This window comes from Macrobrachium nipponense, chromosome 32 (assembly GCF_015104395.2).
Source record: "Macrobrachium nipponense isolate FS-2020 chromosome 32, ASM1510439v2, whole genome shotgun sequence".
Lineage (NCBI taxonomy): Eukaryota > Metazoa > Arthropoda > Malacostraca > Decapoda > Palaemonidae > Macrobrachium > Macrobrachium nipponense.
This window is the reverse complement of record NC_061094.1, coordinates 27,739,345-27,762,594: the sequence shown is the minus strand read 5'-3', so window position 1 is coordinate 27,762,594 and position 23,250 is coordinate 27,739,345. Positions and strand designations below refer to the sequence as shown.

At 37.1% G+C, this 23,250-nt stretch overlaps 1 protein-coding gene across 1 annotated transcript in view; it reads left to right on the top strand.

The window, feature by feature from the left end:
• The window catches only part of LOC135207289 (activating signal cointegrator 1 complex subunit 3-like), a 669,776-nt gene that overhangs the window by 510,891 nt on the left and 135,635 nt on the right, over positions 1-23,250 (top strand). The window contains 1 exon segment of the mRNA XM_064238959.1: positions 9,604-9,736. Coding sequence (XP_064095029.1) covers positions 9,604-9,736 — 133 coding nt within the window.

Below are 23,250 nucleotides of genomic sequence, written 5' to 3'. Positions count from 1 at the left end.
GGGAGCCAAGCACCCAGCGAGAGCCGAGATCCCAGCGTCCAGTGTTTGCAAGGTTCGGTTAAAGTACTTCCACTTTCCTGCTTGACACCAGCCTTTAGGCTACCGGTGCCATTTCCTCATTGGTTCGGTGCCTGAATTTTAGGAACATGCCATTGTAATGTCTTGTGCCAGTTCCCATTGAACCGGGACCAAGTCTACCTCTGGACACACTTCTGGGTCAGAATTGTTAAGTTGCTAAAGGAAGCTCCCTCTTTTGACTATCTTCTAGTCTTCCAAGCATCTGTCAAGGTTTGAAATTTGACTTTTGTTTAAATGGAATAAGACGTCTTTTGTCTTCCCTCACTCTAGTGCCTTGTCGGATGTAGACTTTCTTTTAAGTTTCTTGTACGTCATAACTTTTTGGACTGACAGCAGGAGCGCTGGCTAGAGTCGTCCTGACGACTTTCAGTCGCATCTCTCAGAATTTCAAGTTTTTCAATTTACCTAGAATCTTTGTTTTTAGATGGCTTGAGAGTTTTGACCTCTTTTCCCCTTTTGCGCCTGGGACATTAGTGGTGAGCCACTCTAGACTCTGGCACCCAGTAAATGCTGGCCAGTTTGGAAAGACGTAATTGGTCATATACAGTTCATCCTCCAGTTTACCTTCATTTCCAAGGTTTCGGGTGAAGACAGAACACCATAAGTGTCTTGGCTTTTCATTCCCTGAAGATTTGCATACTGACAGTTACTGTTCTATGCTTCCTGTCAATGGTAAAAGCTAGCTTCTTCTCACAACCTTCTTGTAGTTTCATTCTTGGTTGAACAACACTTTTTGAGTACCCAAGCAAGTAGAGAAGAGTCTTCCACCTTCTCAGTCCAGTTCTGTGAGGTGCCAATTCCTGTTTCGTGGCGCCACTTCCTAGTGCCTGGCACCTGCAGTAGACCGCTTGTCATTATCCTTTTAGTACTTGATGGCCACATACGCATGCCTAGCATAAGCTCACAGTTCTACAGTGATGGAATTTTTTTTTTCAAGAATTTATAATTTTTCAGAATTGTCCTCTGTGTACAGGTCTGCACATCATTGTTCTGTAAAAGGGTATATCGAGTCCACGCTAACCGTTATCAAGTTGTTTTTGTCAAATCTTCACAGATTTTGACATTTTCCCTTGGTTGTTATAAAATCTGCTAAAGGCAGTCCCCAGTTATCGGCGGACTCTGTTGTCACCGATCTGGTTTTATGGGGCCATAACAGGCTGAGTTCTGGTTATCATCACCATAAGTCACCAATAATAGTTATGGCACCATAACATACCTAACAAAGGCCCCATAATGGTGCTTATGGTGCCAAAAACTGGTTATCTGCACCATAAGTGCCATTATGGTTTCATAAATTGCCGATTTTGGTTAATGGCAGTTTCTGCTTATTGGTAACTCCCCTGGGAATGGAACTCCTGCCAATAACCAGTGACTTCCTGTAGTTGGCAGTTAGTTTGCACGGTTTGAGATTCTAAATGTCCTTCTAGTTTGCTCTCTTGGCTGTGAGTCTACATGATCATGAATGAGAGGCATGCCTCCAGCGGATAGAGGGTGAACCAGACAGCCTCCTCCTTCAATCTTCATGGCTAGTGAATGAGTTTTAGAGATACAGGAAGTACCCTTCTTTGTTCCCACCGGATGTCAGCCTCCTGACAGCACAAGTTTTCTCTGGAGTCCTTGTTCCTTTTGTATTTAAATACTTATAGATGTTTGAACGTAGTGTTTGGAAAGGAAGTGCCCCCCACCCCCAAAAGACTGATCCTTCACTTCTTTCTTATAGAGCTGGAAGTTTCCTCTCATAACTTCTATGTTTTAATACTTTAGTGCACTCCACTCCTAAGCATGGTAACCATTCAGACAAGACCACAGTTCTAATGTTTATGCGTGCAAGGTTCTACTCCACATCTCCCAACCTCTATAGGAAGAGTCCTGTTTCTATGGACAGATCAGTCAAATCTGCTAGTCACTTGATTAGTTAATAGAACTAAAGCCCTTTCAGACATACTGAGATGTCAGAAGGGGACCATTGGGATCTGTGAAATCTGTTTGTCTCTTCGAGGAATATTTGTCTTCCTCCTTTTTTTTTTTGGTTCATATCATCCCAATAGCATGTGCAGCAGACCCCTTGCTATAGACAAATCCTTCAGACTCCTCTCTTCATGCCTTTCATCATGGTTAAGGAGGAGTGATACAATCTTCAGGCTAACTTCAAGTTGTGTTGTCCACTTAACCCTATTCTGGCCTGTATTATGGTCCCTGAACCTGCTCAGTTCTGGTTGGGCTCTATCAGATCCTAGCCCACCATGTCTTCTTGGACAACCTCGCTTCAAGAGATCTACCAGGGTAGTCAGATTTTCCCCAACAGACTCCAGATTGTCCACAGAATTATCATCTGAAGATCTTTTCCAGACGTATTGCAGAGACATCAATCTTCTCTTGGAATTTTCTGTACCTGGGGATTGACTTTCTGAAGCTAGTATTTCAGGTCTTCTGTCTCCTCTGCAAGATGTCCATGTTCCTTTTGCAATTATCCCGTTAAGGGATATTGAATTATGCCTAACTCATGTGTAAGGATAGAAACCTAGTTCATTGGCATCCCTGTGTTAATTCTCTTTGAAGTTTTAGATATGCCCAAGCTAGGAAGATGTGGTTTGCTTGTGCTTCCTGGGATTTTAGTCAAAGATAGGGACCGATCCAAGTACTGGATCTGTTTCTTTTTCCCTTAAGAATATTATGGACAATTGTGTCTTCCAGGAGTGCCAGACAACAGCCAATGGCCATACCACATAGAAATCGCCGCTTCTCGCCTGATCAATGAAGTTAAGCAACGTTGGGTTGGTCAGTACTAGGAAGGGTGACTAGCTGGGAACACCAGATGCTGTTGGTGCCTGAATTGTCCTTACCAGAGCTCATAGCTTGTTTGGCACCCTGCTTTCCTGGCCCCAACAATAACCTGGCACCAGCTTTGGATATGACACCAGCTCTTTCTCTGAGCACCCAGCAGCTCTGAGGAAGAGTAAGAGTTTTCAATCCAGTTTGAATGTTCAAGTTTGAAGGCCATCTAGAATCTATGGTGTGATGGCAATCGATAGTTTCTTCCTTTAATTGGAACTCTTGGCAGCAACTACAACTTGGTACCATCTCATTCTCTGAGTGCCAGAAATGCTCGCTGGCTCTGAGGAGGAATAGAAAGCTCTCTGCCCAGCTGGATGGTATAGTATTGCCTGAAAAACCCGGAAGTCCCAGGCCATCCATAACCCAGGATGTTAGTGCAAGAGCTCATCCTATCTTCTGATTAGGACATCTTACTCTTTATCCTAATGGACTTTTATTGTATGAGACACTCTCAGATTTAGAAGTATTTTCCTCCTCCTAGTGGAAGCTAAAGATGTCAGATTAGCCACTACCTCATTAGCTTTCAAGCACTATATATCCCTTATGTCCATTCGACAGTCAACCTACTGGTAATGTGATTGTTCTTTGGTTCTCATCTTTTTGTGGGAGTTTAAATAGTGTTTAAATTTTTTGGTATTAGTACCTTGCAAATTGTAGTTACTGGCATGGAATCATGGAACGAAGCATAGGATTTTCTTTCACTATGTCTTGACCTTGTAGTGAAGTGTTGAATTTTGGGGAGGTGGGGGATTTAGGGGGCTTATTACAATGTACCCAGAGCACCCAGTATTCTTATTGGATTGGTTGTGGTTTTTGTTTCATTGTAGGTAACAACACAACCTGGTTGTTTCATTATTGTACTACACCCTGGACATGGGCACCTTTAAAGTTCTGCTAGCCATTGGATAATTCCTTGACTGCATAACTCCCACTGAGGCTTTGGTAGTGATTGGAGTACTCCTCCGCTACAAAGCTCTCCCTTTAGTAGAGGTGACCCTTGGTTTTACCACCGCTCCTCTAAGGTTAAGTTGAGAACCAACCAGAGGCATTTTCTACTGTAGGCTTTTTGACTAACAAGGAATGACAAGCTATTTTTTTCAATGCTAGCAACTTTTCTATTTCTCGCCTCCCATCAATGTGGGAGTTAGCTATGTGATTACTAGGTAAGTTACTTATTTAAAAATGACATTTTTGTGATAAAATAAAATTATTGTATACTTACCAAGTAATTACATCTCTCCTCCCTCCATCCCCCAGCCAGCCATGTGCCATTTTCACCAAACAGTTCGTAAATTGTACTTGGAAACAAAATTTTATGACAATTTTAGTTCATATTAATGTACTGTTTTATTACTTTACACTCTTCATTTAATTTTTGAACACATGATATGTTGTTGAGAAGAGAAACAAACCATCACATGGTGTCTAAGTCTCAAAAAACAGGTACATATAGTACAGAGGCAGGTATTTAACTTCCCCATAAAGCCAAGTGACTTCGGCCAGGTTGACAACAAACAACAAGCAAACAGCTGTTAAGAAAACAATACACAACACTCCTCTGCGCTAACATAAAAAGTACAGAAAACTTCCATAACTTACAACACCATAATAAAATAGAAATACACAAAACAGTTTACAATAAGTAAAATACATCCTTCATTCAAGAACTCGTAATTCTGTACGAATCTAAAGTACGGGTTTAAGAACTTTTTTACTTATATAAATACAATTTTTTTTACAACAGTTAAAATAACAGGATCAAGAATATGCAAGTCTGTCAGGCGGACGACGTTCCCTTAATGGGTAACGTCTCTCACTGGTGGAGTTACGAATTAAGTTACATGGTCATCCAAAGTCAAAGACAATGGCTCACCTCCTCCCTCAGATAAACTGTTGGAACTGGACTTATTCAACTCCTCAGTTACAGGTTCTTCCGGTGGTGAATGTTTGTCTAAACAATCCTCAGAAAATTTGTTTTCATATATTTCCTCTGAGCTTAAAGCAAGGGTCATTTGTTATGGAAACATTAGAACAGTGGAATTTAGGAACAGCTACAAGCTGGTTGATGTGTCGACACCATACCTTTTCCACAACCCTTACTGTGTGTGAAACTGGAACAGTCTGTCCGACAATAACACCATTCTCCCACTTGGGTGATCCCCAAGCAAAAGTTAATGCCTGAACCAGTTGACCACATTTCAGAGTTCTTAATTTATGGGTAGTATCCAAAATCAGTGTCTCATGCTTCCTTTTCATTTCAGCTTCTTTAGCAGGCTTAAGCAAATCCAACCTCGTTTTGATATGGCGTTTTATAAAGCTCAGCTGGAGTAAGACCAGTTGTTGCATGTGGTGTAATGCAATATTGCATTAAAAACTGACAAAGCTTTAATTTTGAATTCTGCTTCCCTTTCACCTTTCTAAGATTTTTTATAAAGTCTGCAGGGCCTTCTTGGCTTCTCCATTAGTTGATGGTTTGTATGGCACAGAAAAAATATGACGTATCCCATTAGGCTTGGTAAAAATGCAAAACTCTGATGAAGTAAAAGGCAGTTCTGTTATCTGAAACTACTATTATATCAGGAATGCCATAGGAAGCACAATTTTCTCTTAAAATACCAATTGTGTTTAAACTACTTGTCAAACTAATGACCTCTACATCCATCCACTTTGAATAAGCATCAGTGATGACAAGATAAAAATTTCCCAAAATGGGACCTGCAAAATCCAGATGATTTCTTTGCCAAGGACCACCAGGCCATTCCAATGGATGAAGAGAAGCGGGACTAGGTTTATTTCTAACACTTTGACAAGCTGTGCAACTCAGCACCAAGCTCTCAATGTCTTTGTCTATTCCAGACCACCATACATGCAATTGATCCAAGGATTTTGTTTTAATAATACCTTGGTGTCCAGAATGTAATTCTCTTAAAACTGCCCAGTGATATGCCAAGGATGCCACTACTTTTCAATCCCACAGTACACAACCATCTTCAACAATTAATTCCAATTCTTTACTCTTGAAAAGCTTCAACTCTTCCTCAACAACTCTCTAGAGTTGACAGGGATTTTATCTAGTTGCTCAATATTGAATATTGAAGATTCATAATTGACATCCAAACTCTGAGGTATTGCAGAGTCTAGACAAGGTGTCTGCATTTGCATGCCTTTGGGATACTCAAAACTCCAGTTCATAAGTGTATCCTGATAAAATAATGTCATAACGTTGCAACCTAGCAGCTACTAGAGTTGGGAGTCCAACCTTAGGTCTCAGTATCACCAACAAAGGCTTATGATCAGTAACCAAGGTAAAATTCCTACCATACAAATACTGGTGAAAATAAAATTTGACATCATAAACAAGAGAAAGGGCCTCCTTCTCTATTTAAGAATAATTCCTCTCAGAAGCGCTAAGAGATCTTGCTACATAAGCTATGGGATGCTCCTTCCCATTAGGAAATTACGTGTGATAACACAGCCCATATACCGACAGATGAAGCATCACATTCTAATTTCAAGGGTTTTTACATCCTAATGAGCCAACACGAGAGCATTAGTTAAAATTGCCTTTAGATTTTTAAAAGAATTATCACACATTGCTGTCCACAACCAGGTCTCATTAGCTCTAAGAAGCTTATTTACAGGACTTACTCTAGTTGAAAGGTTCTTTAATAAACCGACCATAATAATTTACTAATCCTAAAAAAGACTTAAGCTCTGTTACATTTTTAGGTTGTTTTAAATTTAGAATTTTAGCAACCTTATCAGGACAAGTTTTTAATCCATCCTTGCTTTCTATATATCCCAAATAACTAACACTCTCCTTCAGAAATGAAGACTTATCTTTTCTAAATCTTTAAGCCCTAATTTTAAGTCTCTCAGAATGTTAAGCTGGAGTGCAACCACAAATCAAAGTATCATCCAAATACTCCACTACACCTGAAATACCACTCGATAATTTTTCCATATCTATCTGAAAAATAGCAACAGCTGATGCTACTCCATATGGCAGACGTTTAATACAGAACAATCCCAAATGTGTATTTATTATTAACAGATATCTGCCACTTTCATCTACTTCCAATTGCTCATAAGCTCTTGAAAGATCCAATTATGAAAAAATGTCCCTCCATTTAAACTAGCAAAAATATCAGATAGTTTTGGTAATGGATAAGAGTCAACCTCTGTATAACTATTAATAATTACTTTAAATCAGCACATAACTGTGAATCATTATTTGACTTTGGTACAATAACGAGAGGAGAGGCCCATTCACTGCAGTTTACTGGTTCCAACACCCCAATTTCTACCATACTTTTTAGTTTCTGAGTAACTTTTTCCTTCTAGGCATTAGGAACTGCTCTGGGTTTAAAAAATTTGCACTTGTATTTTCCTTCAACTTAATTTTTGCTTTTACACCTTGGAAACTTCCTAGAAATTTTTGCTTCTACACCTTGGAAACTTCCTAGATCTTCTTTAAAAACCTCTTAATTTTTAGCTAGAATAAGATCTAATTTTAAACTACAAGAACTTGAAACATGTTTAATTAACTTATATAAGTATTAACCCAACTAATCAGAATTACAGTTAACCAGTCCCAACCAAACAAAGATACATTTTTAGAATTGGTAACAATAATTGGCCAAGTACCACAATAGCTGCCATTCTGATTTTGAACTTCCGCTTCTCCAACAATTGCAACACAGCCACTGGTGTAGTTCTCAAGTTAGTCTCACCTGGGTGAATCTTGATACCTGGAAGTCTCCTTTGTTCATTTGCAGAGAGAATAGAAACTGAAGCTCCTGTATCCAACTCCATGCAGATTTTGACATCGTTAACAACAGGGTACAATCTAATGGGTGGTAGAGACACCCTATTTCTGCAAGTAACTTGTAGGACCCCCGCATCCAAATCAGCTGCTTTCCCAAGATTGAATTCTGCTGCTGTCAACTGAACAACATCCTCAACACAGTTATCTGAAACAGTATTTACCTTCCTGTCTTGGTGCCCAATTCCATCTGAAGAACTGCGACAGGCTTATCTTGTGTGTCCTATGTGACCACATGAAAAGCACTTCAAATGTCAAAACTTACAGTCATTAGGATGGTGAGAACTTCTGTTGCATCACCAACACTTAGTTTTGACTTTACTGTATATACATTGTGATTCTTGGTAATTCCTTGCTGCACATTCCTCAAGTGGAGTTCAGCCATCTCCATACTGCATGAAATACCAGCTGTTCTCTTAAAATTTAAATAATTTTCAGCCAACAAATCTAATTTTCTCTGAAGAGATCCCAACAACAAACTGGTCACAAAGAGCTTCTTCCAGATAGCTGCCAAGTATACAATTCTTGGCTCCTTTCTTCAATTCAGCAACTTGAACCTCTCTGCAAACTTGTGTTTCTTGGGTTCAAAATGGTTAGTCAAAATTCCTTTTTATTGGTGATAGCGCTTGGCAGTAGGCACCTCTGGAGAAACCAGGTGACGAATGAAGTTATAAGACGACTTCCCAACCGAAGTCAGAAATGCAGCTCGACACTCACTCTGCTGTAATCTTGTTCAAGTGCAGGAAGCAGTCAAAATGCTCACACCATGCATTGAAGTCTTCTCTCTTTTCAATAGGATAAATGTTGTCAGTATTAGTAGCCACCCTTGTCGTCAGTGATATGTCAGTGAGAAGAGAAACGAGCCGTCACATGGTGTCTTTATTAAGTCTCAAAAAGCAGGTACACACAGTATTGAGGCAGGTATTTAACTCCCCCGCAAAGCCAAGTGACTTTGGTTAAGTTGACAACAAACAACAAGCAAACAACTGTTAAGAAAACAACAACACACAACACATTAATAATAAAAAAAATTGAAAAAGAAGACTTTTTGGGTTGGCTTGAACAAATTATCTTGATTCCCTTTATTTCTTATTGGGACATTTGTTTCATATTTCAAACAAATCATATTCCAAACAGTCTTCTGGAATGGATTAAGTTTGAAGTCTGAGGTACTACTGTAAGTTGTAAAAATTCTAATTGGGTTTAGTACATCAGTTCTTTTGCATACTGTTATAGTGAATGAAATTTAGTTCCCAGTGACATGTATTTCATTACTGATATTGATAACTGAGTTTAAATTTATGTATAGAAAATGTAGGAAAAATATCAATTAAGTTCAAATCTGTTTATTAAAAATGGCTGATGATAATTCTTTTTAAACAGACCCATTTTTATTAGGAATAAAATTAAGCCATCCCCCAGCATCATCTAGGTGTCATACAAAAGTTACCAAACATCAAAATATTATTGATTATTTTATTTTTTCCTATTTCTGTGGCTTTCATTCAGATTCTTAATGGAAAACATTTCCACAAGATCATATGACACCACTGGAATCTCAAAGGGTTAATTCTGAAATATGAGGGACTATGCATTTGTACAAGCAAGCTTGGTTTATTGATATACCCTATCTTTTTATTCTCCAAGTGCAATGACATGTCTGGGACATGCACAAAGTGTGAATAGTTTATGTTAGTTTATTAAACATTTTTTATTTATTTGTGAAAGAGATTTGTTTTTTCCATGATTATCTTATTTTGTATAAAACTGTAAGAGTATGAAATCCAGATGAGTGATCAAGCTTTTTCATGCAAGAAAAATATAGATTTGTTCTGCAGGTACTTTATTATATATGTTTTTTGCAGATGTTTTACAGATGATGGGACGAGCTGGTCGTCCTCAGTATGATGATGAAGGTGTTGCTGTTATCCTTGTTCATGACCAGAAAAAGCATTTTTATAAGAAATTTTTGTATGAGCCTTTCCCTGTGGAGTCCAGGTTAGTGAAATCATTCCATGTTAAATCTGCTTGCATTAATTTCTTATGCTAATTGCCAAGCAAGTGAATATGAACATCTGTTAATGGATGAGAGAATATACTTTGGATTCATAGCATTATTTGCTCTTGGGCATACACAGTCTTCTTTCATTTCTCATTTTTCACCTCATAGGATATTTCACTGTGAGTTGAAGGGAGTCATTATGCCTTTTATATGTTCAGTGGTTAGTTGCAGTTGACAAGCTTTAGAGAAGGACTTGTGATATATATATAATATATATATATTATATATATATATATATATATATATGTATATATATATATATATATATAATTATATATATATATATATATAGTATATATATACATATATAGTGTATATATATATTATATATATATATATATATATATATATTATATATATATGTATATATATGATATATATGTATATATTTAATGTATAGTATAGTATATATGACAGTATATATATATATATATATATATATATTATATATATATATATATATAAATATACAATATATATACAGGTAGTGACCGACTTACGACCGCAATTGGTTCTGCAAACAAGTTCGTAACTCGATTTGGGACGCATGTCGAGTCTGCTAAATTACCGTAGAGTTTATCGTACATATACATATTGTGTAATGATATTGACATCATCTGAAAGTCATATTTTATCAACATTTTTCTTAGAATATTACTTTATTATTCATATTTAAGTCATAATTCATTATTATTTAACATTCATTATCATTAAAACCATTGTATTACCATTCTTAGTGCATATTCTTACTGTCATATATGTATTACGATAGTACTTTACGATACCCTTTCACAAGTTCATATACGTATGTAAAAATTTAACCCCTTCTTTAGCTAGTATATTTTGCTGTCTTTTTCTTTAGAATGTGTATTATTTCCTAGTTATGATTTCTTTACATTTTTGTAGCATGTGTAACATCTCACACATATGTATAAAAATATAAAAAATAATCATAACTAGGAAATACAAAGAAGTCTAAAGAAAAACAAAGATAGCAAAATAAATTAATAAAGAAAAGGTTGAACCTACAAACGTAGCAATATGAAACAGTGTGATGTGTGGAGAAGCGGGTACGTCTGACTACTTTGACAAACGTTAACAGTAAGGCGTAGTAATGACGTGTACATTACTACGCCTTACTGTTAACGTTTGTCAAAGTCGTTCAGACGAACCCATTCTCCACACATCACACTGTTTCATATTGCTAGTTTGTAGGTTCAACCTTTTCTTTAGTTTCATTGTACGTATTTCTAGTTATGATTATTTTTATACCATTTATATCGTCTCTCTACACGACATTACTACTCCTTGCTGTTACATTCGCAAAACGTTTGTCCAAACTGTTTCTCCTCGCATCATACTGTTTCATAATGCTTCGGTTGTCACGTTCATATAAAAATTGAATTCATCCTTTTTTTTTTTTTTTATTTAATTTACTTATTGTATTTCCTAGTTATGATTTCTTGGAATTTTTTTATACCATTTGTAACGTCTCTCTACGTACTGTTACATTGGCGGCAAAACGTTTGTCCAAACTGTTTCTCCTCCTCCATCATTTACTGTTTATAATGCTTCGGTTGTCACGTTCATTATAAAAAATTCATCCTTTTTTTTTTTTTTAGTGGTTAAGTTTAACTTATTGTATTTGATTTCCTAGTTATGATTTCTTGGAATTTTTTATACCATTTGTAACTTCTCTCTACGTACTAACATTCGCCAAAAACTTTGTCCACTGTTTCTTCCACGCATCATACTGCATAATGAAAATTCGGGCAAATTGGTGTTGCCCTCCCAAAATGACTTACTTCCTCGTCCGCCTATGATTACGTGGAAAAAATTCTAAGCGTCGAGGCTACCTGAAAGAGAGAGAGGAGAGAGAGAAAGGGAGAGAGAGAGCGAGAAGAGAGAGAGCCCGAGAGAGAGGAGGAGAGAGAAGAGAGAGAGAGAAACTTCGTTTTGTCATGCTCCATAAAAAATTCATTCCTTTTTTTAGTTTGATTTTCTTGGAATTTTATTCATTTTGTAAAGTCTCTCTAGCGTTTACACTAAATTGCTCTATGTTATTGTTACGTTTGTTAAGGTTCATGCAAACCCGTTTCTCTATGCATCATACTGTTTCCTGTTGTTACTTTTGTCAGGTTTAATTTAAACACTGGATGCTACAGTACAATTTGTTTAATGTTGAAAAATACAAAACAATACAGGGTGCAAAAAAATAGAAAACATTCAAAAATACAATTGAAAACTAGTATGTAGTACAGGAAAATATAATAAATTAAAGACTTCTGGCATCGCTGGTGCTTGACTGGAGGTCGTTGACTTCATCAGCTGAAGCGACGGTCGGGTGACGGGAGGAGTTGTTCGTTTCACAAACATGGTGAGTTTCGTCTGGATTGTTTGTTTCTTTTTCTCCTCGTAAATTTCACGATACGGACGAAACAAATCGTGTGCCATCTGTTCAATCTTTGAAAAGAAAACCTTTTCATAATTTGGGTCCATTTCTTCGAAATGTGCAAGGAGTTTTATCTAGTTGAGCTAATCCTTCTGATAATCCCTAGGCGGCGGTAAATTTCCTTTCTGGCAACTCTTCATCCTCCGCTTCTCTTCTTCTTCCTCCGCCACTCGTTCTTCTTCCAATTCAATCAGCTCTTCATTTATTTGTAGTTCTTCGAAGCGTGGTCTAGCAAATCCTCAATATCTTCTATTTCACAATCCAAGGAAAGCTTCTTTTGACAGTTTCACTATTTTTCCCCGTATCACATCAAGTTCTTGTTCACTGTCAAATCCATCAAAATCATTCACATAACGTTTAACGCACTTCTTCCATATGCCATTCATACACTTCGCCGTCACAGTCTCCCAGGCAGAAGACACATTCTTGATAGCATGCAGAATATTGTAGCGTTTCCAAAATTCTCGTAGGGATAGTTTTCTTGGGTCGGGCATCTAGAGCAGCTATGGCTTGCGCAAAGGTGATTCTTAAATAGTTTTGCCTTAAATGTTGCAATCAAACCTTGGTCCATAGGTGAAGAATTGGATTTGTGGTGTTTGGTGGCAAAAAAACCACTTCACATCAGGATTCAGATCAGCTAAGTGAGGTGGATGTCCAGGCGCATTATCGAGCAGCAGTAAAATATTGAAAGGAATTCCTTTCTCTAGGCAGTATTCACGCACTTGAGGAATGAAACAGTTGACAAACTAGTCTTCAAAAAGTGTCTGCATCATCCATGCCTTACGGTTAGAGCGAAAGTAGACAGGCAAAGTGTACTTGCTTACATTCTTGAACGCTCGTGGGTTTTCTGAATGATAAATTAAAAAGGGTTTCAGCTTGAACCCCGCGACATTCCCACCAAGCAGTAGAGTCAGCCTATCCTTAAAAGCTTTAAATCCTGGCATGCTACTAGCTTCCTTATGGATGTAAGTGCGTTGGCTGGATTCGTTCCAGAACAAAACCTGTTTCATCAACATTAAATATTTGTTCTGGAAGATATTCCTCATCCATAATCATTTCATCGAGACTGTCGACAAACTTGCTAGCTCCTTCCTCATCCGCACTCGCTGCTTCTCCAGTCACTCGAACACTATGCAGCTGGAATCGTTTTTTTTGAACCTCTTGACCAGCCAACGCTTGCCAAAAATTCTTGCTTATACTCTACTCCAGCACGTTCCTTCAAAGTCTGAAACAGACTTCTAGCCTTCATCTGCACAGTAAAAAGGCTTAACGGTGTCCTTTTTTTGGATTTGATCTTCCATCCAAACATGCAATAATTTTTCCATTTCATGGATGGGGCCAGTGCGTTGTTTCGTAATCACTGTCGATCGCATGGGTGCAGAACCTTTCACAGCATCACGAATCCTTTCCCTATCCTTAAGAATCGTGGACACAGTAGAATGAGATAACTTCATATCACGTGCGATCACATTCACTTTCTTCCCTTCTTCAAACTGCTTAATCACTGTCATTTTTGTGTCCAAGTCAATGGCCTTCCATTTCCTTCTTTTGGCATGTTGTTTGAGGAGTAGATAAACACAGTTTCCTCTTGGCAGACATTTCAAAAATGATCAAAATTAACACAAAGTTATTGAAAAATGAACACAGCAGAGCGAGAGATGCGTTCAGTACGGAGCTACAGGCAACACTGAGTGAGCGCAGGAGGACCTGAGAGATGCACGGATGCCGCAGGAAAAAGTATCGTACGTTCGTATGCACGTTCTGCCGAAAAGGGTGAAAATAATAGTCTTAAAGTCGATCAGACGTAAGTTGCATAGGTCGTAACTCGGTCATTACCTGTATATATATATATATATATATATATATATATATATATATATATATATATATAGTACAGTGGTACCTCGAGATACGAAAGGCTCAACTTACGAAAAACTTGAGATATGAAAGCCAATACGAAAAATTTAACGGCTCTACATACGAAAAGTTTTCAAGATACGAAAGGTTTCTGAAAGTCCGAGATTCGCCTGGATAACAATTTTGAAAATCGCGCCGCGTGCCGCCATCTTAGTACTAGTAGACTCGCCACCATCCTCCTGCTCTCCCATTGGTTCCTGATGCTAGTCGCGGCCATGAAATCCTTCTCTCCTATTGGCCAGCGTCCCTCCCATCATGCATCTACTATGTACACGTGGTGGCGTGGCTCGGCCACTCGGTACCAGCATTGTTATAGTACGCACACGTTATTCGATTTCAGGATCGTCAATGTGTACGTATTTAAAAAAAAAAAAAGTGACCAGATCTCTTACATGGGATAAGTGATCAAAGGGGTCTCTCATGGGATAAAACCTGGAAACTTTGCAAGGTTTTGGTAGAATCGCCAGTCCCAGCTGAACAGAGGGTGTAGACCAATCGTTTACAACATGCAGTACCAGTAGTACGTATAATCAAGGCACTTCAGTTTATGTTGAAGGTCAGCAGCCGAACATTCAGTACCCAAATCAGTTTGCAGAGAGAGCATTTGATTGAAAACAGGGTTTTGATGGACACCAGGGCCAACAGAGTCATGAGGTGCCAAAAAAGAACCAAGTGATAAAAAAGCAGAAATTTGAAATTCTGTTAAAAAAAAAAAATAAATAAATAAAATAAAATAAAATAAAAGTTAAAATAAAAAAAAAAACAAAAAAAAAATTAAAAAAAACGGCAGAAATTAAAGCCGCTTTTCATAAAGTGCAATCATTTGTAGAAGATACCCCCCGAAAAGGCTCACACAGGAAAATTGTGAAAAGTAGGCAGAAGCACTCTTCCTTGGATAGTTACGTATGTAGTACGTACGTATATTTTTTAAATGTACGTACGTACATATGTACAAAAGAAAAAAACGGCAGAAATTAAAGCCGCTTTTCATAAAGTGCTATCATTTGTAGAAGACACCCCCTGAAAAGGCTCACACAGGAACATTGTGAAAAGTAGGCAGAAGCAATCTTCCTTGCATAGTTACGTATGTACGTAGCCTCACTTGAAGGTAAGCTCCTCATTTTACGTACGTACAGTATATTTCTTGTTACCATGTACACTAATTTACACTTTATTTACAGGTTATATTTTGCACTTTTTTATTAATTTAGGTATTGAATGGTCCAAATTGTTGTAGTATTTCATTGTTATAGGTCAATTTAGCTTTATTATGAAATTTACTGTTTTTGGAGGGCTTGGAACTGCTTAGCCATTTTACGTGTAAAATATGGTCCAAGATACAAAAACCTCCCATGATACGAAGGGCGCCTCGGAACGGATTAATTTTGTATCTCGAGGTACTACTGTGTGTGTGTGTGTGTGTGTATATATATATATATATATATATATAATATATATATATATATATATATATATATATATATATATATATATATATATATATATGTGTGTGTGTGTGTGTGTGTGTGTATATATATGTATAGATACATATATATATATACAGTGGTACCTCGAGATACGAAATTAATCCGTTCCGAGACGGCCTTCGTATTATGAGTTTTTCGTATCTTGGAACACATTTTACATGTAAAATGGGCTAATCCGTTCCAAGCCCTCTAAAAACACCCAGTAAATTATATTTCCAGGCCTAAAACACATGTTCTAGGTACGACGAAAGAAATATGTCTCCAAAAAGGCAAAATACTGTACATACTTGAGTAATATACAACTGCATGTAATGTTCAACCCCATTTTTATGCATATATTAGGACTTCAGCATATTGTCCCCTAGCAAATAAGCCTAGCCTATGTTAGCGATTGCTACTGTAGCCTAGTCTATGATTCTGCCTAAACCTAAGAGCTAAAAGCTTAGAATATGCCAATAAAATGTATAAATAATCAGTATGTAACTCATTTCAAATAATTATTAATTAACCCTCTTAGCCGATTGGACGTATTAAACGTCAAGTCAAAATGTCTCCCGTATGCCGATTGGACGTATCATATGTCGGCTCAAAAAGTTTTTTTTTAAATTCGCGGAAAAATACTTTATAGGCCTACCCAGCGAAAACTTTTGAATCACGCACCTTGGGGATGCTGGGAGTTCACGGATCAAGGCGTTGTTTTGTTTACAATCTCTACGCAGGCGCGGCAAGCACGAATTTCTTTCTTATCACACTAAAAAGTATCAGTGACACATCTCGGAAATTATTTCGTCACTTTGACATAGTTTTTGCACCATTTTTAAAATTATACCGTTACATGAAGTATTATATATGAATATGTGCGAAATTTCATGTAAAATACAACGAAAAAATACTTATGATTGTAGCTTTTATCAGTTTTGAAATATTTTGTTCATATAAATAACGGTAAGTGCAAAAATTTCAACCTTCTGTCAACTTGACTCTACCGAAATGGTCGAGAAACGCAATTGTAAGCTAAAATTCTTATATTATAGTAATATTCAAATCATTTGCCTTCATTTTGCAACAAATTGGACGTCTCTGGCACAATATTTTGATTATGGTGAATTATGAAAAAAACTTTTTCCTTACGTTCGTGCGATAACTCTTCCGATAAATTTTTTCGTGCGTTTGTCCTAATGTTTGCACCCTTTTAAATTTGCCGTTACATAAGTTTTTATATATATGGAAATGTGCGAAATTTCATGCACAATACAACAAAAAACAACCCATGGTTTTAGCCTTTTATCAGTTTCGAAATATTTTCATATAACGTTAAGTGCAAAAATTTAAACTTTCGGTCAACTTTGACTCTACCTAAATGGTCGAAAACGCAATTGTAAGCTAAAAACTCTTATATTCTAGTAATATTAAATCATTTACCTCATTTTGCAACGACTTGGAAGTCTCTAGCACAATATTTCGATTTATGGTGAATTTATAAAAAAAAAAAAAAAAACATTTTCCTTACGTCCGCGCCGGTAACTCTTCCGAAAAAAATCAGAATTTTTTTTTGTGCGATTGTCGAAATGTTTGTACCATTTAAAATTAGCTGTTACATAAAGTTTTATATATGAAAATGTGCGCAATTTCATGTAGAATACAACTAAAAATGATTGAAGGTTGTAGCTTTTTTCTTTTTTCGAAATATTTGCATATAAATCACAATAAATAGGAAAAAAATCATCGTTGTCAGTCAAATTTGACTCTACAGAAATAGTTGAAAAACGCAATTTGTAAGCTAAAACTCTACGGCCTCTACGCCCCCCTAGTAATATTCCGTCATTTTTCTTCATTTTGAAAACAAATTTGAAGTCTCTAGTAACAATATTGTGATTTATGGTGAATTTTTGAAAAATATATTTACCTCACTCCAGTATGCCGATTCGCCCCCGGGTCCGCGCCCAAGTCTCCGAAATAACGTACATCGCATTATCCTAATATTTGCTCCTTTCATATTAGCGTTTTTATAGAGTTTCATATATCAAAATGTGCGCAAATTCATTGAAAAAAATACAATAAAAAAATAAGTGAAGGTTGTAGCTTTTTCCATCTCCGAAATATGTGCATATAAAAAAATATATATATAAAAAATTTCAACATTCGGGTCAAATTTAACTCGTCCGAAATGGTCGAAATCTGCAATTCAATCTAAAAAACTCTTACAGTATTGTAATATTAAATCATTTGTTTCTTATTTTTGAAACAAATTGGAAGTATCTAGAAAAACAATATTTAGAATTACGGTGAAGTTTTTTAAAATAACATTTTTTTTTACGGTTCCGCGCGTTACAAATTCATACATCATTTTGTGAATAATATTTTTGTTCGGGTGTTGCTTTACTATGTATTATATATTTTTTTTGTTTTAATATGTATTGTGTATATCAAACTTATTGCAATTTAGTGTACAATACAACGAAAAAAAAGTAAACTCGTTAGCTTTGACGGTTTTTTGCACAGCTGATTTGAATACAATTACTATGAATTTTTTTTTTTCACTACCATATACCATATCTTGCATTATTTACATATGATAATGATATTATTTTTCATTTCTGGATGATTGCATACTAAACTTCTGGCAATGAAAAAAAACAAAAAATGAGCCAAAAATTAACTCTTAATCTTTAAAACTAAGCGCGCTGTGATTTTTTCAAAAAATTATTTTTTCCTCTTCCGCGCTCACTCCAAACCGGCGCCGGCATACAGGAGAGGTTTTGATTTTAGGGCTTCGGAATAAGAGGGTTAATCATTAACTATATACACAAACAAAGAAAAAACAAACCTTCCAATCTATTGTTTACGTTCTTACGAGTATCGAACGAGCGCCAAGCAATCATTTTTCCTAGCACACAGTAAGGCATAAATTGTCATTAAATACTCTCTTCAACTAATGAAACCACCAAACATTATAATAACCATTCATTTCTATTCTTTATTCTATCTTTACCTAATGGAGATACCGAGTTACCGACAGCTGTAATGAAACATACGTAATACGTAACGTAATAATAAAACAGAAGAAGAATTCTAAAAAATACCTATTTGGTTGGCAGACTGATTTATTTTATATTTTCTGATATCTAATTCACAATTTTTTTTATTAAATTGTATTGCATGTACTCATTTCAAATAATTATTAAGTAACCATTAACTATAATAAAACAAACAAAAAAAAAAAAAAGCTTCCAAACGTCTGTTTAAACATTTAGCACTTACTAGTATCGAAACGATCCCAAGCAATCACTTTTACACAGTAAGCCATAAATATTCATTATCTCTCTTCAACTACTGAAACTACCAAACAGTATGATAACCATTCATTTCTATTCTTTATTCTATCTTTACCTAATGTTTTTTTTTTGTTTTTTTTTTATTAAATGTATTGCATGAATAAGTTTTCAATTTACAGCAACCTTTTACCAATAGAATACTTAAAGCACAAGGGGTAGATGCTGACCAATAGGAGAGCAGGACCTTATGGGGGTGACTAGCATCAGGAATAACCAAGAGAGCGGGAGGATGGTGGCGAGTTTACTCAGCTGGCGGCGCGGGAGTTTTAAAATTGTTCTCGGTGGTCCGGCGAATCGGGACTTTACAGCAACAACCTTTCGTATCTTGAAAACTTTTCATATGTAGAGCAGTAAAATTTTTTGCATTGGCTTTCGTATCTCGAGTTTTTCGTAAGTAGAGCCTTTCGTATCTCGAGGTACTACTATATATATATATATATATATATATATATATATATATATATATATATATATATATATATAGTGCATACATACATACATATACATATATTAGGGCTTGTGCCTTGTAGATAAGGCGCCCTATGAGGTAATGTTAGACTAGCGATAATCTATACGCTAAGTCGGTTGGTATTGCACTTCCATCTTCAATGGAGTGTCTGGGGGTTTTGTAGATCACTTACGAAGTCGGTATTATCTTTACGACGATGTGTTAAACTCATGGTTCGGTGAGGTTCTTGTAGAAAACACTAAGTATAAAAATAGATATAATTTCTTCTGAAGTTTTACATGCTGAAGATCAGATAGATTGTTCAAGTCTTCTAATAACGATAGCTTGATCGCTTCTGCCAATGATGATGGCTAATCCTATTCCTCTACATGATAAAGCTTAGGTAAAGAGGTACAGGTCTTCTAATGACGATAGCTAACTCTGTTCTGCCTGTCTACCATCTCTGTTACAAGTTATGAAGGAACAGACAGTAGTTCGAACATATGAACATACATACAGTGACATAGTTTCATACGAACACACAATCGAATGAGACACTCTACAGATCACGTAGGCCGTTTGAATAATAGGTCGGGGTAGTTGTCTCAAGCAGGGAGCTTGACTAATGTTTATAAACAATTGAATGACTACAGGTGACGGCATGTTATCTTAGCCTAATACTTATTGTATAACGTCATCTTTAGCGTCTCTAGTATGATCACATTCCTGCAAGCAATCTGGTTGACCTCGTTTAGTTTTAGACTTTTATATATATGGGACTAACACCTTTCCATATTTTTATTATGTAAAACACTTACACATATACATACAGTGGACCCCGTATTTGCGTTCTCCGGATTCGCGGACTCACACATTTGCAGATTTCTCTCGTGAACGTTTCCCCTCATTTTTCGTGGAAAATTCGCCACATTCGCGGTATTTTTCTATGAGAAATATCCACTAATTCCTGGTTTTTTTTTGTTTAGATCAATTTCATCATAAAATGCACTTTTTGTGATAAAACTATTAAAAAACCTAGTATGAAAATTTTTAGTGGGTTTTTTCTTCAGTTTTAACTAACAAAATTGGCTGTTTTTTAGCCTTTTTATAGGGGTTCCAAACATTCGCAGGTTCTAACTATTCACGGGGGGTCTGGTACGCATTCCCGCGAATACGGATATATATATATATATATATATATATATATATATATATATATATATAATATATATATATATATATATATATATATATATATATTTATATATATATATATACAGTGGTACCTCGAAGATACGAAAGGCTCAACATACGAAAAACTCAGATACGAAAGCCAATATGAAAAATTTATGGCTATACATACAAAAAGTTTTCAAGATACGAAAGGTTTCTGAAAGTCTCCCAAACCACCGATAACAATTTTGAAACTCGCGCGCCGCCATCTTAGTAGACTCGCCACCATCCTCCTGCTCTCCATTGGTTCCTGATGCTAGTCACCGCCATGAGATCCTTCTCTCCTATGGATAGCATCCCTCCCATCATGCATCTATGGTACGTATACGTGGTGGCATGCCTACCTCGTCCACTTCGTACCAGCATCGTTATCGTACGCACACGGTATTCGTTCGGTCCAACGATTTCGTTTAGTAACGTAAATTCGTTAGTGATTTTGTTGCAGTATACGTATTATCGTGTGTGCAAAACTTTTCTTGTGTTGAAATTCACGGAAAGAAGCGCATGCTCTCTTTGGAGACAAAGAGGAGATCATCAAGAAGTATGAAGCTGGTATGCGATTGAGTGTGATCGCCAAGGAATACGGCCGTAATCCGTCGACAATAGGCACCATCCTTAAACAGAAGGATGCCATCAAAGCAGCTACACCGTCGAAGGGCATCACTATTTTGTCCAGCAAGAGGACCCACGTGCACGACGAGATGGAACGGCTGCTTCTTGTCTGGATAAAAGACAAAGAAATCGCTGGCGATACGGTAACGGAGACAGCAATCGCTCACAAGGCCAGCGCTATTTTCGGCGATTTGATTGCGCAGGCGGAAGACAACGGAGGGGAAGGGACTTCAACGCAAAACCCAGAGTTCAAGGCTTCGCATGGCTGGTTCGAGAAATTTCGTAAACGAACTGGCATCCATTTGGTGGTGCGTCATGGGGAGGCATGCCCAGCTTTTTCTTTTTTTGGGACACGAAAAGCGGCTGAAGCATTTAAGAAGACTTTCGACGAGATGATGGACCAAGGAAGGCTACAGTTATCTGCAGGTTTTCAACTGTGATGAGACTGGCCTTTTTTGGAAAAAAATTCCTCGTCGGACGTACATCACGGAGGAAGAGAAGAAGCTACCCGGGCATAAGCCTATGAAAGACGGCTACACTCGCATTTTGTTCGAAACGCTCAGTGGGGGATTGCCAATGGTGAAGCCCCTTACTGGTGTATCATTCCGAGACTCCTCGAGCTTTCAAGGCCCACAAAGTGCTTAAGGAGAACTTCCAGTAATGTGGAGGGCTAATACAAAAGCCTGGGTAACGAGGCTTTTGTTCACTGAGTGGGTAAATCTGTGTTTCGGATGAAAGTGAAGAAATTTTTGGAAGAGAAGCGCCTCCCCCTGAAATGTCTGCTGGTGTTAGACAATGCCCCTCCCCACCCTCCTGGCCTCGAGGAAGATATCCTAGTGGAGTATTCCTTCGTCAAGGTTCTTTATCTTCTGCCTAACACCACCCCCTCTCCTCCAGCCCATGGACCAGCAAGTGATAGCGAACTTTAAGAAGCTGTACTCAAAACATCTTTTCAAGAGATGTTTCGACATCACCGATACCACAAACCTCACCTTGCGTCAATTTTGGAAGGAACATTCGACATCCTCAGTTTGTATCCGACTCATCAACCAAGCTTGGTAGGAGGTTTTGAGGTGAACCTTGAATTCCTCGTGAGGAAAAACTCTGGCCTGATGCCGTATCCGCCCGATACTTCGAGGGATTTGACGTGGGCGAAGCTGGTGCTACAGAGTCCGAAACAGTTGGCAATCCCGAAACTGTTTTGGAACCAGATCTTGACAAGATCGTTGCACTCGGCAAGTCCATGGGGCTGGTAGTCGACGAGGAAGATATCAACGACCTTCTTGAGAAGCACCAAGAGGAGCTTACGACGGATGACCTGAAGGAGTTGGAGGGCCATGGCAACATAACGTCGTTCAAGAGGAGTTCTCTAGCAGCGGCGAGGAAGAGGAGGAGGACCCTATATGACAACTGCAGAAATCAAGGATGTCCTAGCCGCTTTTCATAAAGTGCAATCGTTTATCGAAAAAAGACCCCCCCGAAAAGGCTCACACAGGTCGTATGCTTGTGCAGTTCGATGACGTTTGCCTGAGTCATTTCAGGAACATTGTGAAAAGCAGGCAGAAGCAATCTTCCTTGGATCGTTATTTTTTTAAAGAGGCCTTTAGCATTACCAGAAGCAAAAAGGAAGAACCAAGTGATTAAAAAACAGAAAGTTGAAAGAAAGCAAAAAGGAAGAACCAAGTGATGAAAAACAGAAAGTTGAAAGCAAAAAGGAAGAACCAAATGATAAACAGAACGTTGAAAGTGGTGATGAAGTTGAAATTCTGTAAAAAAAAAAAAAAAAAAAAAAAAAAGAAGCCTACGTAAAAGTAAAAAAATGTAAAAAATAAAAAAAAGAAAGAAAAAATTTTAATTTTAGTTTTTTGTAAAGTTAAGTATTACAGTTTTGTTAATGTGTTTCGTAAATTTAAGTTTATGTATGTTTTCCATACATTTTTGTATGTGTTTTCGTAAAGTTAACCCT